At 41.2% G+C, this 16,667-nt stretch overlaps 1 protein-coding gene across 1 annotated transcript in view; it reads left to right on the top strand.

Moving 5' to 3' along the window:
- Positions 1–8,197, top strand: part of KCNK4 (potassium two pore domain channel subfamily K member 4) — a 25,657-nt gene extending 17,460 nt beyond the window's left edge. The window contains exons 5-7 of the mRNA XM_018564922.1: positions 4,193–4,332; positions 7,535–7,710; positions 7,741–8,197. Of these exons, the coding sequence (XP_018420424.1) occupies positions 4,193–4,332; positions 7,535–7,710; positions 7,741–8,029 (605 nt within the window). The 3' untranslated portion in view covers positions 8,030–8,197. The remainder of the gene's footprint in view (positions 1–4,192; positions 4,333–7,534; positions 7,711–7,740) is intronic.
- Positions 8,198–16,667: the final 8,470 nt, after the last annotated feature.

Genomic DNA, 16,667 nt, shown 5'->3' with positions numbered 1-16,667 from the left:
TTGAATAGCCGAATGCCACGGAGCGTCATTCGGCTCGGCTGTTCTGCTCGGTCCCTCAGAGGGACCGAGCAGAACAGAAAAATAGTTTTAAAAAAGTAAATAGAAAACAGTTTTCTATTGTCCGGCGGTTCTGCTGCCGTCAATAAAGAAAACTTTCCCGGATGTTTCCATTGGGATACAGCCAAGTAGCCCTCGGAAACGGGCGTTTGTCGCACGTTTTTTACCGCGAATCGCGGTAAAAACGCGTGACAAACGCGCATATTCAATACGCCTAGGTGTGAACCCAGCCTTACTTGTATCTTGGAGTCCTTTCTGTATTTCTTCCATACCTGTGCAAAGATGCATTAAAGTGTTTTGGACTCTTTTGGTCAGGCACTCCTCCTTCGTGGGTACCTTACTGGAAGATTGCCCTGTTTTTGGTGTGAGATGCCTGTGAATTTTTCACATAATTATTTCCCTTTTACTGCCTTATATGAATAAGGATTAAAGTCCCAATGCATCACAAGGCTGTTTGTGTTTAAATTATTCATCGCACACCAGAGAGTAGGGAATCCTGTCTCCCCCTCTCCTGTCCCTATCTGTGTATCACGCATGTGATCTTATAATATATGAAATGACACAGAGACATGGAGGAAGAAAGAAGGTGTATCTGCTCCCTGCAGTGGGTGTCTAGTCTGATAGCAGGTCCCATTTGCTCCCTAGGGTTGGCATTACAATTATAATTGGATCACTGCAGACCCAAGGGCAGTGAAAATGGTGGCTTTGCAGTGACCACAAATGGTGCTACTGTGCTACCAATGAAGGGGCTGAAAAATATGGCAAGACAGGCCCTAAAGGTCACAAAGGAACAGCTGCAATGTCTGTGACCCCTTTTCCTATACCACTGCCACCATCAAAAAATGTAAAGTTGCTTACAAGGAATTATTTTAGATAGACCGACTCAGTAGCAATATGAAATGATCTTGTTAATGGCATGGTACATATGGCTGAAACAAAATCATGCTGTTTGTTATGTGATGACTAAAATAATAGTCATTATACTAGCTTACATTTTTTTCAATGAACATGCGAGTAACCTAGAGGCAAAAATGACAATGGCATAATGCAGTTGTGGGTAGATAAACCATAACAAATTGTCAACAATAGAAAGAGATTAATGTTTGACAAAGTGTGAGTAGCTTCAATTTACTCAGAAGGAAACAACAGGTGTTACCGTACAATAGGTGCGTGCAGATGTTGGAAGTCCTGTCAGGATGCAATGTGAAGTGTAGAGTTTCCAAAACATTTATTTCATTTGCACATCACTGTTTTGTTCCCAACAAACACCATGATCACAACAGAGCCTTTTGTTGTTTTTGTGGCGGGGGTCGTCAGGTATTTAAGGCTAATATGATAATTTGACTTGCTTAAATTTCAGCCAAATGTTTTTTTTTTTTTCAGTTTTCATCAGGTTTTATTGTTGTCTATGTCCCTGTTGGGAAGATTTACCCTTCTTTACTGTGTGGTCACCAATATGGGAGGCAAGCAGAATTTCTCTGAGACAAAGTAGGCAAGATGTGGCCCCAAAATGAGGCAAATGCTGAGGCGCTTATGTGGGTAAATGCTCTAACACGAGGACTTCTACATGAAATTACTTACTTTTTATTGGTAATCTCAACAAAACATCATCAACGCATTTCATTCATTATAGATATTTATACAGCACCAACAGTTTACGTAGTACTGTACCTACTGCACATTCACATCAGTGCCTGCCCCAAGGAGTTTACATTCTAAGGTCACTATCTAACATCCATTCTAGGGCTGATTTAGACAGGAGCCAATTTCATGGCACTCAATGGCCAATTCCTCAGGTGACAAAAAGTGGAAAAAATATATATAAATATTTGTATAGACCATATTTAAATATATATATATATACATATATATTTAAAAAAAAAAAAACATGTTCATAAAAATCCCAGTACATATTCATTATTGAATCTTTGCACTTATTCCTAGAGCAACTGACTGAGGCTAACAAAATATTTGATTGAAATGTATTTGTATGAATTAATAATATAAATAATATATACATTCTATTAAATGGTAAGTATAAATTGTAAATACGGGTTATTGGATCCAATCATAAAATATTTTTTTTTTTTTTTCTTTTTACAACAAATCCATGATTATGATAGAATTTTGAAAATGGAATGTGGTAGGGTATATCATGTTAGACCATGCAATAAGCTAGGACATCTATTATCTGCAGGTTCACAGCACCATTTCATAGTTGCTAATAATAGATAGAGATAGGTAGAAGTGCAAAATGTACTAGTTACAGCAACCACAAATTAGTTTTGCAAATATTGTGAACAGATACAGAAGGATAAAATGATGCATTATTAAAGCCAAACTCTGGGCAGGAGGACAGATTCAAATATATAATTAACAGTGGGGATTAGACAGACGTTCACAGGTCCGATCATCCAGGCTGCATCCCGCTGTACTTGTGGCCTGCTTGAGAGGCAGGCACTGTGGGCCTGATAGACCTCAGAGCCACAATTACATCCCCATCCTTCTCTCTTCCTGGCCAATTATAAGATGGAGCCCGGGAACCTTTGCTTTGTGCTTGGCCTGGAGGAGAGGGTGGTGTGAATGTGACCACAGCACTGAGGTCTATGTGGCCCGCAGCGCCTGCCTCCCAAGCAACCCAGAAGTACAGTAGGAGCAGCTCTACTTGGGGGAGAGAAGAAACCTATTTTGAGGATGCTAGAGGCTGTCTGGATTATCACCCCGGTGAGACCCCACAGAGCCCTGTATAAAACAGGGCTCTGTAGGGTGTCAACAGGGCTCTCTAGACTCTCAGCAGGGCTCTCAAGGCTCTGAGCAGGGCTCTCTAGGCTCTCAACAGGGCTCTATGGAGTCTTGCCAGTTACCAGGGCTGCATGGGCCACATCTCACAGATGCTTTGCGGGTCGGGACCGGGTCTCACCAGTGCTGTGTATGAAACAGGGCTCTGTAGGGTCTCAACAGGGCTCTCTAGACTCTCAACAGGGCTCTCAAGGCTCTCAGCAGGACTCTCTAGGCTCTCAACAGGGCTCTATGGAGTCTTGCCAGTTACCAGGGCTGTGCGGGCCACATCTCGTGGGCAGGAGTAGGCAGGACCAGGTACCAACGTCTCCATCTGCTTCTGACGCTAAACTCCGCCCTCCCAGTCAGACTGAGATCCTCGTGCGGTGGATGGGAGGGGTGATGTCTCTTCTCATTGGCTGGTTGGCGGAACTCCAGAAGGCCGTCTCAAGTGGATGGACCAAGGAAATGGATGAGCTCTCAGCCCTGCCACTGTCAAACTGAGAGTGGGCAGCGACAGGGTTGAGAGCTCATAACGTTACCTCTCTGCAAGGTAATCCACTGACAGGGCATATTAGGCAGCCGACTGGATGAAGAGAAATACATATTCTATTATTAACATATTTAAAGGACAGGCAAAGGATAAGCATAAGATTCTGAATCCAAATCAGAGGGCCCTTTGGCATATAACTATCAACCTACCGTCTGGAGTCAAGAGGTTTACACTAATCCCTTCCATCTGCTAAGCTTTGCTTTTGGCCCCTCACTTATTTGGAAGAGTTACTGGCCAATAGTGAGGCTTAGGAGGTGAGAGGGGTGGGGCAATACATTGCACCAAAAAAGTTGAGTTGATTTTTATATGCTGGATTCCCTTAGTTTCGGATCACTTGGGGTACTAAATTGGAAAATAAAATCCTGGAGCTACTCTGGATTATTTCATATACCAGTCCAATACAAAACACCTAGAGGTGCCTGCTATGTGCTACCAGTAGAAGCCTAAAAGAATTTAGCTTCATTTACGTTTGCTTTACAAGAAAAGGGCAGCATGCAAATATTAGCTATACATAAAAGAAATGTAAAAAACATGATGGATCTAAAAAAAAAATCCCAAAAGCTGCAATACAACTGCAATAAATAAACAGTATTGTAAAATCTATTGGTTGCTTGAGTTAATACACCTTTCTCTTTATTATTACTTTATGCACATCATAGTGAATAAGACATATTTGAATAAGGAACACCTTTGTATTTTTCAGGGTATTGAAGAGTAAACAGGCAACTAATCTAGGATATTACATTTATAGATGATGCCTTATATCAGAGTTAGGGTGTCTCTAATTCACATTTCAATTTGCAGGAGACAGCGCTGGTAAGGAGCACAAATGGTACAAACCACTGGTCTGGTTTTGGATATTGCTTGGCCTTGCCTACTTTGCTTCCATCTTGACAATGATTGGGAACTGGCTGAGAGTTTTGTCCAGAAAAACAAGAGCAGAGGTAAACATTTACTATTTTATTCATAAAAAGTGCTTTGTAACCCGTGTGTTTGTAATAACAAATATACGCATTATTACCATTACAATAGTAACTAAAGAAGCAATGCTTATAGCACTGGACCATGTGCTTCTACTATTCCTTCAGTAGAAGCAAAATAGGTTTTTTCACTAAAGGAAAGATTAAATTGCATTAACCTACAGCGACCAATAAGACTTCAACATTTAGTGACTTGAGTTCAGTAAACTTTAAATCTAACTGGTTGCTGTGAGATAGTGCACTTCTCTGGCTCTCCAGATATGCACAGTAGTTCACATTGCTTGCTTTAATAAACTGAGATAAGCAAGGTGGATGAATTAGGCTCTTAGCAGTTGATAGTGGAACTTCACCGATAATGACATGTTACAAAGAAGGTGGGCAGGGACTGCATGCAATGTAATGTACTGTGTACTGTGTAGTCATTTGTGAGCTATGTGCCTTTATGTTGCTGCGTTTTGGTTTATTTATTAGGTTTTTGGTGATTTTGAAAGTTTAGTAATTCCTTCTACTAGCTGTAATGTGCATTTTAAAGCAGAAGTAAACCAAATAGGAAGGTTGTGGGCCCCCATGAGATTTTGCCATGATGTGCAAGTATGCTGAGCATCCATAAAGCCATCCACAACTACGCCCCCGGATATATCTCAGACCTTGTCTCAAAGTATCACCCTAACCGTCCCCTCCGCTCATCCATTGACCTCCTGCTTTCCAGCTCCCTTGTCCACTCCTCCCATACTCGCCTCCAGGACTTCTCTAGAGTCTCTCCCATTCTCTGGAACTCTTTACCCCAACCTGTCTGTCTATCTCCCACCTTGACTGCATTTAGGCGTTCCCTAAAGACTCATCTCTTCAAGGAAGCCTATCCCACCTCAACCTGACCACTGAACTATCACATTCTCAAACAATTCATCCCCACACAGCTACCTCCTCATGTATCATTTCTCCCTCCTCTTTTAGATTGTAAGCCCTCAGGGGCAGGGCCCTCCTTACCATCTTGTCTTGAATTGTATTGTAACGTCTTCCTTATATTGTAAAACGCTGCACAAACTGTTGGCGCTATATAAATACTATGTAATAATAATGATACGCTCACTTTTTGAATGCCCTTCTCCAGCGATGAGATGGCCATGGTCCCCCTCTGATTCTTTCATCTTCACCTAGTCTTCTTCCTGGTTCGGACACTTTGGCCATCCTGTTTGGCCAAGCTGGGATAACATAATTTCCACCCATGGGAGTTACTTTGTCCTGGCACTGAATAGTGCAGAGACTGTACACTGAGCTGCACATGCAGAGTTTCATAACACACACTTTTTATCCACTTAATATGCGTTGCTCACAATGCATGGTTCTCCCACTCAGTCTGTTTACAAATACCAATACAGTAAAGGAAAATGTTTACAGAGTTTACACCACTTCCCCACTCTATCCAAAACCTTGGTTGGAATTTCAGATTATCACTGATTTTCTCTTCAAATAATTTTCCGCCTCTTTCTGTTTATGGCAATACTGTTATTTTTTTCCTGCAATCAGAAATATTTTTACTGACTTCACTAGAGTACATAATACTGGCAAGGAGACTTTGAGGCAATCCAACCCTAGAACATACACAAATAAACCCTTCCAAAGGAGAAAGGATGCTGGACCCTAGACAGCTCTCTAGGTGTCTTTAGATTCGGATGGGCCTGCAGGATACCAATGGTGAACAAAAGTGGAAACTTCAGTAGGAGTGACAAAAAAAAGAAGTCAATGCTTTTTGGGAGATATAAAAACCTTTTTAAGAAAAATAATGCATAAGATATATGTCACTAAATAGACAAGTGTGATGTTGCATAAAAGTATCATTAACAACATATTGTTCTGTTGGAAAGTAATATATAAAGTAATTATAATAAAAGCAATGTCAAATCACATAATAAGCTTTTGTGGGTATAATAATTAGTAGGCATATAAACATAATAATGCATAATTAATATAGAAATAACATAAAATGTATTGCAATTGCTGAATACTCTGGGAATAAATAGCATACTATTATTTTCTAATAAATTATACCAGTATGTTGAGAATACATTTATAAATTATACAAATGCTAAAAACTGATTGGTTCAGGGTCCTAAAACATGTGCTGGAGCACAATCAGAAAAAAATTGTACCAAAACTTTTAATGGACCATCCATGTTCTGGTCCACTGAGGTATGGTAAAGGTAAAAATGTTTGTTGCCTGTAGCATTCAGTCAATTTTCCTGTCATTTTTGTAGTTGTTTTAAAAAACGGAAACTAACTGGTTTCTATAGGCAACAAGAAATTAAGCCCATAGTGAAATTCAAAGAAACATTTAAATTTGGTCACTTTCTCTGTAGTGTCAGTTTGTGTTACACTATTCTTCACTTAAAGTGTATCTTCAGACAAAACGTTTTTGTATTGGTGACAAGGTGTTGGAACCACTGTCAGGTTTTTTTTAGTGTGCTTTGTGTCCCTATTAGGGAGATTAATCATCTCTATTTGTTTCAGTGGCCACTGTCACTGGGACTGAAAGTGAGGTAAATCCAAAATTTAGAGTTGTCACCAGAAAATCTTTTTTTGGGGACACGTATTACAGTGACAACAGTCTGAGAGGGTATTTCCCTCATTTAGGAGTGATTTCCTCTCGCTTCTTTTTGTGTCTACAGGACAGGAAGTGAAGGGAAATCTAACCAATGCGACACAAATTACATTATTATTATTATTATTATACATAAATAAAACACATTGAGGGGGATTTATCAAAACTAGAGCAGACAAAATTTAGAGCAGATTTGCACTGCACCCAATCAGCTTCTCTTTCTCTCATTTTCAAATCTTACCTGAGCAAGCTGAAGAGAGAATTTGATTGGTTGCCATGCACATCTGCTCTACATTTTGTCTGCTCCAGTTTTGATAAATTCCCACTATTGGGTTTTAGCCTCCCGTACTCTAGTCCAAAAATGTTTTGGCTGTAGATGCATCTTAAGATAATCTGTACGAATATAGGTGACCCTCGTATATTCTAGTTTTATATTATAAAACAGAATTATGCCATGCTACCAGTATTCTTTGCATGTATATTGAGTGTATAAGAATATGGAAGTACTGTAGGCTGTTCATCAAAAATAAGTGAAGACTCATAGATCATCTTTACCTTTTCTTTCAGATGGGTGGACTAACAGCCCATGCAGCAAACTGGACAGCAAATATGACTGCTGATATTAAACTTCCCCACCGTGGAATAAGCCTCAACTTTCAAGAACGAATGATTCGTCAAAAAGGGGCTATGCACGATCCAGAACAACAGAATGATGAAGAAATGGATGATGAGGAAGAGGAGGAGTGTGGGAGAGAAGAAGAAGAGGAGGAAAATGGAGAACCGCAAACACTTCCAACGTGTGCCCCTATCATTCCACAGACACCCCCACTTACTCCTGCACTGAGAACAGAGGATGCTGGGAAACGAGCCATGGAGTGGGGTGAAAATTTGGCTTTCATTGATGAATCCTCTGATAGTCAGAGTGAGATGGGGATGGGGGAAGGAGAAACCGGGGATGAAAAAGGAAAGAAAGGAAAAGTGCTGAAAAGCAAGAAGAGGAAGAGGTTGGGTGGACGGAGCATTTCTGTCCCACGGAATCGAGATAAAGGGGAAAGTGGATAGGAAAAAATGTACCTTATTTCTAAAATTCTGCTTTAAAAAGTTCCAATACTACCAAAGTGCCACTCTCTCTTCCCTATACTGCACTACCACATTTCCCATGAAATCATAATATATTACAGGTATATAAAGTGAAGTTCTTGAGAATGTTTTTCAAAGTTTTTACCTGTAGCCTCATGGCTTTTATTTGTGAAGAAACTGATTTCTGCCTTTACTGGCTGTTTTAAAAAATAAAATCAATTTTCTATGTCCATCCAGACAAATCCAAGATAAGGTATAAGCTGCAAGATCACATTCTCCTGTACTACTGCATCTTAATATTAAAGCCAAACTGAACTTCCAGTTTAAATGAGCTAAATACGTTCCCAGTGTATCAAAACAAAATGTATGCAAAATCTTACAGCTCTTCTTCTTTGGAAAGCAGCCTGAGCAGCCCATAGCCTGAGCAGAAAAGCCTGTCCCGTGACAAGAATACTGCAGAGGAGGGCTCTAACGCTGTATAAGGAAGCAGTGGGCTCCCTGAAGAGGTCCAAAATGCCCCCTGCAAGTGTGAGCTATAACTCTCCAACTCTTGGAAAGCAGGGAGTATGCGTTTGTAGAATGTAGAACTATAGGTCTGATTCAGCACAGGGGTTTGTTCAGACCTCTGCAGAGACTACTGCTACGACACATACAGCAGGAGTCCTTTTCTATAGCATGCTGGCAGGTGAGAGGCTTTTTTTTTTTTACTAAAGCTGTGCCTGCTTTCTAAAGAAGATAAACTATTAGACTTTGCACAATATGAAAAATGATGTGGCCCAACTATCGATTCCAGACTTTCATGAAAAGAGAATGATTCCATCATATCATCATATCTTGCCTGTAGTATCTGATAAAGGACAGACAGCATGTGGCAAAATGATTTTGAGAGAGGGACCTGAAAAAAGGGGGCATGGGGGCAGCCCTGTCTGGTGCCATTCGTTACAGTAAATGGATCAGATAAGGAACCATTTATTAGGGGGAGAGGCATATTGAGACATAGCTTTGGAGATAAGATTAGGGACTACAAGTATCTGTTCTAGTGAGAGGTGGAGAAATTTCCATTTGACTATGCTGAAAGCTGTTTCAGCATAGACAGAGAGGAGGCAAGTCGTGAGGTTATTTTGTGTACACAGGGGATGAGGTGAATGATCTGAGTGGTATTGTCTCTGGCTTTGCATCCTGGGACAAAACCCACCTGCTCTTTATGTATGAGCTGAGGTTACAGAGGGGAGATTTGATTTGTTAAAATGTTAGCCAATTTTATCTAATCAAGGTTTAGGAGGGAGATAAGCCTATAGCTCCCATGATGGAGCTGTATTAGGTATTATCGAAAAGCTAGCATGGAGCATTTCTGGGGGGATCTGGGTGTACCTGGTCAACGGAGTTAGGATTATAAAATCTGGGAGTGAAGACATCAGAGCCAGGACATTTTCTTTCTGAAATTTGACTCTTTTGATTGTCTGACTCTCCAGGTTGATGATGAGTTTTTTTCTTTTACTTTTAATGGGCAATTTATTTTTTATTTTTAACTGCTCTAAAGAGATTTCCCCTCGCCCTGTTACCAGGACATAAAGTGAGGGCAAACCTCACAAAAGGGACACAAGCAACAATACCCACCTGATACCATTCTAAGTTGAAAAGGTTTCCTCTTACATTCCCTCCTTATGGCCACCTGTTACCCTAACCAATCACCTTAATGGGGGAACAGATAGAAATTAAAATGTGACTTTCTAACCTTCCCTACTCTTTCCAAAACAAAATTAAAGGTTTTACTTCGAGTCACACATTGATACACTATGAAAATGCATCTTAACACACATGAAAATGTAAGTACAAAGTGCCAACCTTATTGTGTGAATCAAATTTGGATTCTACTACAGTATGTATTATATATGCAACTAGGGATGCACCGATACTAGTATTGGTATCGGTGCCGATACCAAGTATTTGGGTGAGTACTCGTACTCGCCCAAATACTCCGATACCTAGCACGAGTACTTCCTGTATCAGGAAGCCGGGCAGTTAATCATTACATGCTGCCCGGTTTCCTGATTGCCCAGGAAACGGCTCCATGCTCTCTCGTCACTTGTGATGATGAAAGCCGGGTAGCGTACAATGACGCGCTGCCCGGCTTCCCAATTGGTCAGGAAGCTAGCAAATCAGGAAGCCGGGCGCAGTGTAATGACGCAGCGCCCAGCATTCTGATTGGCCGGGAAGCCGGCGTCATGCTCCCTCGTCATCTCATGAATCATAATATTAAGAAAGTGACCTTAAGCATTAGTTTGCATTGCTTTATAAAAAATGTGACCTGTCCCTTTAAGAAAAAGTATCGGTAATTGGTATCTGCGAGTACTTGATCAAAAGTATCGGTACTCGTACTCGGTCTTAAAAAAGTGGTATCGGTGCATCCTTATATGCAACTATTGTCAACTCTTAGTCACAAATATGAATTTCAGGTTTATAAACTTCACATGGGAATACTGATATTCAGCACCTACTCACCACTTTTTTTTACCATATCAGCAAGGGTTAATTTATAGGTAGACTCATGAGCTCATGTTTTGTATACTTCCTCCCTATTCATCTGATTGGCTTGTGAAGCTATTGCCTATAGGTGGGGAGATGAATGTGATTAATAAATGGTCTGCAATAAAGAGGTTTAATGAGCTGTCTGTGCGGCTGCAGATTAAATGCTGTTTGTCTTATGCGCTGCCAAGACTGAACCAGTACTGTACAGTTTCTATCCTCTTTGCTACAAAGACTGCCTCACTCTCCATTATGTTTCTCTGAGCACCATTATAATGCATGGCAACTTTCCAGATATCGTTTCCCCAGCCTGTCCTTACATCTTTTCTCATCACTGGATCAATTTGTGAACTTTTATACTCTCCGCCTGTCCTTAAATACCCTAATCCGACAAAGCTTAAAGAGACATTCCCATAACACAAACGGACTTGCAAAACGCAAGATGTTATTCATCAACTTATCTAAATAGTTTGTCATGTAATGTATTAATATTGTTTATTTAAATATATTGCTCTGTTTCCCCTGTGCACCATTAATTTTCATTTTAGAAAAGTATACAATATAAAATGTTTTGCCTTCTAAAGACAAAAAAGAGTGACATGGCTTAGAACAATTTTGCAGCATGAATACAGAACCGTACTTCTGATAGATATGTGTAATAATACAAAGGAGCTCTTGTTATATGCTTCCCTTTTCAGTAAGAACCAAACGTTTAGAGTTAGCCTGCAGGGTCAGTGACAGTTGAGACCTGGAATTACAGCTCAGCTATAATAATAATAATAGTATTGCTGCTATTCTATGTTTCTTAGTGCACCATGCCAATGTAAACAGGATCCTGTTTTTGCACAAGAGCAGGGTGTAATAGATAAGGCCCTGCTCAGGTTTTAAGACAAAGGGGTCAAAAGCATGGCTGCAATTTCAGATTATACTGGGGGACTTAAGTGTCAGAGTTTTATCCTAAATTAACTATACAAGATCCTCTTGTGGAAAATGTGGTGTACAAGACAGGAGAAAGTTAAGAAATAAACAGGTATGCCCAGCTGTCTTTAATTGTGGGTGGGTGGATGCGGGGTGGTTGTGGGGGAGTGTCAAATAGGTAGTTCTTTTTAAGTACAATTTTTTAAAACTATTTTTAGCCAATAAACAGCTAGTTACTAGACAAGAGAATGCATGAAAAACACGCATTATTCCCATTTTTGTTTTTTTTCAGACGCTCCCATTAAAGTCTATTGGGGCCCAAACGTTCAACTCTGCAGCAGAAGAAGCTCATGTACTTTAAACAGACTCCCGGCGGCAAAAGTCGCCGGGAGTCTGTTTAAACAGCCCCGATGCTGGCGACGTACACTGTACGTCGTCAGTCACGAAGGGGTTAAACTAGTTGCAATTTAGTTTTGTACTACTAAAGTGGTATCAAACTCTTAAAAATTTTTCAATAATGAATCCAGATCAAACAAATATACATTGCCTAGGAAAGTATTCTGCTGAAACACTTATTACAGTCAGCAAGTTTCAGAACAGCTAGTTCCAAATCTTTCAGCTCAGCTTATCCTCAATTTCCTGTCCAGTACAAGACCAAAAGAGACATAACAGTCTCCAGCAGTTATCCATGCAGCTTGGAAAAGAAAGAAATAAGGGGGAAGGATGGAGGAGTGGGGAGGAGAGGAGTGTCTTGCCTTGCTGTGTCTGTGTGTCTATGGAGACACACACAGCTTACCAACACACAATGGTAGCTCCATAGGACCCTGCAAGGAAAATTACCCACCCTAAAACAATATATCAGGATCAGTGCTCAGGGGATCAGCTGATTCTGCAGGAAGCTAAAACATTTAAACATCAAGAAGCCACATCCATTGTAAGCAATTTAATCAGTATATCAAATAGCTTAAAAACATTGTGACTTTAATATCAGTTTAAGTTATTTTCATTGTAGTTCTGCTGAAATGACAATGTGTGAAACTGCAGAGTTTGTAAACAGTTGAGTGCTCAGGGGACACTGTGACATGGCTGCCCAAATGTTATTTGTGACATTCAGGACTCTGTCAGGCTTTAGAATTTCTTTAAACTGCAAAAAGCTGTTGTGGTCTTCTCACTCTAAATAAGACCTACTGTAAAAAGGACAAGAAAAATACATTGTAGGTGGAACAGAATTGGAATGCACAGTACTACTGGCAACAATGGATCCCAGTCTATACACCTCTTTTATATGCTAATTATGTGTTTTATTGCAACTCTATTCCTATCCATCAGTTATAAAAACTGGAGAAAAGAAAGTTCTACATAAAAGTTGCAAATCAGGTTTCATCTTATATTCTCTGGAAAATGTAACAAGAAAAAATAAGAAAATAAAAGGGCAAAAAAAAGTTCCAGGCAGCGGGAAAACCAAAATGTAGAATTCATTAACCAAAATATTGAATCCAAGGGTCCCAAATTTTCCCAAACTCATAATCCATGACAGTTTGGTTTTAACTAATGTTTCATTATTAGTTGGTGATTTCCAGGCTCTAACAATTGATATTCTTGCTGCTAAGATGTAGAATATCAAAGCTTGAGAGTGTTTTGGTATTCCTGTTATTAGTTGAAATCATTGAGGAGGGCTACACATAGAGCTTTAGGTATATTAACTTTGGTAACAGAGTAAATAGGAGCATTTATTTTATGTTTTTCTAGAAGAATCTAATAATGAGACACTGCTACCACATAGGGTACATTGTAAGGGCTAGATCACACCATCCTCAATGTGTTCCGGCCCGATTGTGGCCGGAACGCACTGGATTGCATTCCAGCCGCCTCACTTTGTTTTGGGGCGGGAGGTTGTGTGGCGGTGCATTAACTCAATGGCACCGCAGCCATGCCGTCCGGCCGCAATGCGACCGCCTGCATTCTGGTCCGGTGCAGTCAGAAACAATAGCACTGGGCATTGATGCAGAAAGCACTGCTGACATGATGGTGTCAGCTCTGCTCTCTGCAATCATTACACTTTAAGTGCAGGGTGCTGTGATGACACTCCCTAAAAGTGGGTCCATTGAGTTAATGCACCGCCACACAACCTCCCGCCCCAAAACAAAGTGAGGCGGCTGGAATGCAATCCAGTGCGTTCCGGCCACAATCGGGCCGGAACACATTGAGGATGGTGTGATCTAGCCCTTACAATGTACCCTATGTGGTAGCAGTGTCTCATTATTAGATTCTTCTAGAAAAACATAAAATAAATGCTCCTATTTACTCTGTTACCAAAGTTAATATACCTAAAGCTCTATTACACTTTAAGTGCAGGGTGCTGTGATGACACTCCCTAAAAGTGGGTCCATTACACCCTGCACTCACATGATGTCCTCAGTCATTCAACCCCAAAGACTGAGTGTATCTACCGGTGGTAAGGAGTTAATGTAGGGGGCAGTGTCGTAGATGAAGTAAGTATTGCAGTCTGAAAAGATTTTTTTAATTCTACACTTGGGGGCATCTGCAAAAAAATACCAGGAACTAGGGCTATAATTTAAGCTGAATGGTTTTTAGCCATTGAGTATTTCCTAACACACTGATATGTGTCACTGCTTAATCAGTCAATATTTAACTTTTAAAGTGACATTAAACCCTCAGATTTTTTAACATAAACCAATACTGTAATGTGGGCCTTACTGTAATCCATGGTAGTTTCCCTTCTCTTTGCTGCTCTTCCTTTTAAATCCTCATGTCTTCTTATGCTTGGGGAGAACTTCCCTTTGCAGCTGACTGCCTCTTCCTGTAGTGCTGGTTCAGGTTGCAAACGTACACACAGACACCATGTAGCCATTCCAGAGACAAGGCAGTCTGCTGCAAAACAGAAGTTCTGGCCAACATGAGAACAGATACAGATTTAAAAGGAAGAGCAGCAAAGAGAAGGGAAACAACCATGGATTACAGTAAGGCCCACATTACAGTATTGTTTTATGTTAAAAAATCTGAGGGTTTAATGTCACTTTAAGGAACAAGAGTTCTTTAATCAAATAGTGGTTGACAGTACTGATGACAATGGTGGGGACAATACACATGTACCAGCATAACCTGTAACAAAGTTTTGGTCCTTCTGTGCGAAGTCTAAGATGGTCTCTGTGGGAACAGGAAATGTATTTATAGAAGGAAATTAATGGTAAAACAACCACTCTCGAAAACAATGTTAATGATTTAGAAAGAACAGACTAAAGAAGAAATGGACACTAACAAGTTACGTAGTTAGTAAGGTTGAAAAAGACACAAGTCCATCCAGTTCACCCAACAAAAAAATATGAATACATACATACATACATACATACTGTACATGCATTGAAAACCTGCATATACAGAAGCCTAAACCCACACTTGATCCAGAAGGCAAGAAAACCCTTATAATGCATGGCCCAATTTGCTCCTTCAAGGAGGCAGAGCCAGCTGTCAATCAAGAGGCAGGGTGGATCCCAACAATAGTGTCGGGATCTTTCCCAGCCACAGCGCAACTCTGTGCTCTCAGCATATTGCGGGCAATAGCCCACTATATGCTGAGTTTTGAGTCACAGGAGGACATAGTAAATATCCTCCGGTTATCCTATAGAGAACTATGGCCGAATAAGGTTGGGTTGTCTCACCGGGGCTGCATGGTTGTCTCACCAGGGCTGCGCGCTTGTCTCACCGTGGCTGCATTCGGATCTCAGCATGGCTGCGTGCTTGTCTCACCAGAGTTGCGTGCGGGTCTCATCAGGGTTGCGTGCAGGTCTTAACAGGGTTGCGTACTTGTCTCACCAGGGTTGCGTGAGGGTCTCACCAGGGTTTCCTGCTTGTCTCACCAGGGTTTCCTGCTTGTCTCACCATGGCTGCCTGCTTGTCTCACCATGACTGCCTGCTTGTCTCACCAGAGTTGCGTGCTTGTCTCACCAGGGTTGCATGCGGGTCTCACCAGGGCTGCATGGGCGGCAGGGTCAGAACATGGCTGTGCAGAGAGTGCGGGCGGCTAGGTCTCACCATGGCTGTGCGGGCGGTGGGAAGGAGGAGGAGCTCTATGGTATAGGTGCATCCTTTTTTACTGCAATGCAGAATGGCATAGTGTAGAGAGGACTACACATCCCAGCAATACTTTAAACAGCAATAGCATTACTGTATAAAGTACTGCTGGTATTTGTAGTCCTCTATAGAGGGTGCCATTCTGCATTGCTGCAATGCAGAATGGCACCTCCTATAGAGGACTACAAATACCAGCAGTATTTTATGCTGGGCGCGCGCGAGCGGGAAGTGCCCGTTATTTAAAAACAGGCAGCAATGCCCGTTAACATACAAGCGATCCGCCGGCTATAGAGCCGGCGGATTGCTTATATGGGGTAACGTTCAGTGTGTGTGTGTCCCCTACGGTGTGTGTGTGTGTGTCCCGCCGTTGTCCCGCTGGTCCCGGGCTCCGCTGTGCCCGGTTCGAGCCCGGGATCAGCATGGTGCCTGTGTCACAGGGGATCAGAGGGAGATCGGTACAAAAGCTCCCTCCGGTCCCCTCTCATCTGCAAGAATGCGGAAGTGTTGTATAATACATCACTTCCGCATTCTTGTGTCACTCTCCAGCTTCAGAAGCTGGAAAGAAGCTGGTGGAGTAGATCTGTGCTTCATCAGCTTCTTTTGGGGGGTCCTAGGTGACATTAGGGGTCTTGGAGACACCTAAAGTCTCCATAAAGATGACCTGTTACATATTTTGCTATTACATAGGGGGGTTTTATTAGCCCCCGTATGTGATAGCAATAAAGTTTAGTGGAAAAAAAATAGGAAAAAAAATAGGAAAAAAAATTCCCCCCCAAAATTTTTTTAAGTTACACATAAAAAAGAATGAAAAAAACAAAAAAAAATTTAAGTCACCACCCATACATACACGCATGCAAACCTGCGTCGAGGGCGCATACGTGCAAAAACGATGATTGCACCCATTACGGCGCACATTTTACATATCGCCGTGAACGCCGCAGTGGGAGCAATAATTCTAGGCCCATCAGTCAATGATAACTAAACTATGAGCGGCAAAAGATTTTAAAGCGTCGACTGTGGCCAATTTTGGGTATGGTAGTTTTCTGTTATCTGTAAGATTATACAGTATAGTATGTCCCTTGGC

The sequence above is a fragment of the Nanorana parkeri genome, unplaced genomic scaffold (genome assembly GCF_000935625.1).
Source record: "Nanorana parkeri isolate BGI_ZX_2015 unplaced genomic scaffold, ASM93562v1 scaffold25, whole genome shotgun sequence".
Taxonomy (NCBI): Eukaryota; Metazoa; Chordata; class Amphibia; order Anura; family Dicroglossidae; genus Nanorana; species Nanorana parkeri.
The sequence above is the reverse complement of the archived record's forward strand: the minus strand, read 5'-3'. Positions and strand labels throughout refer to the sequence as shown.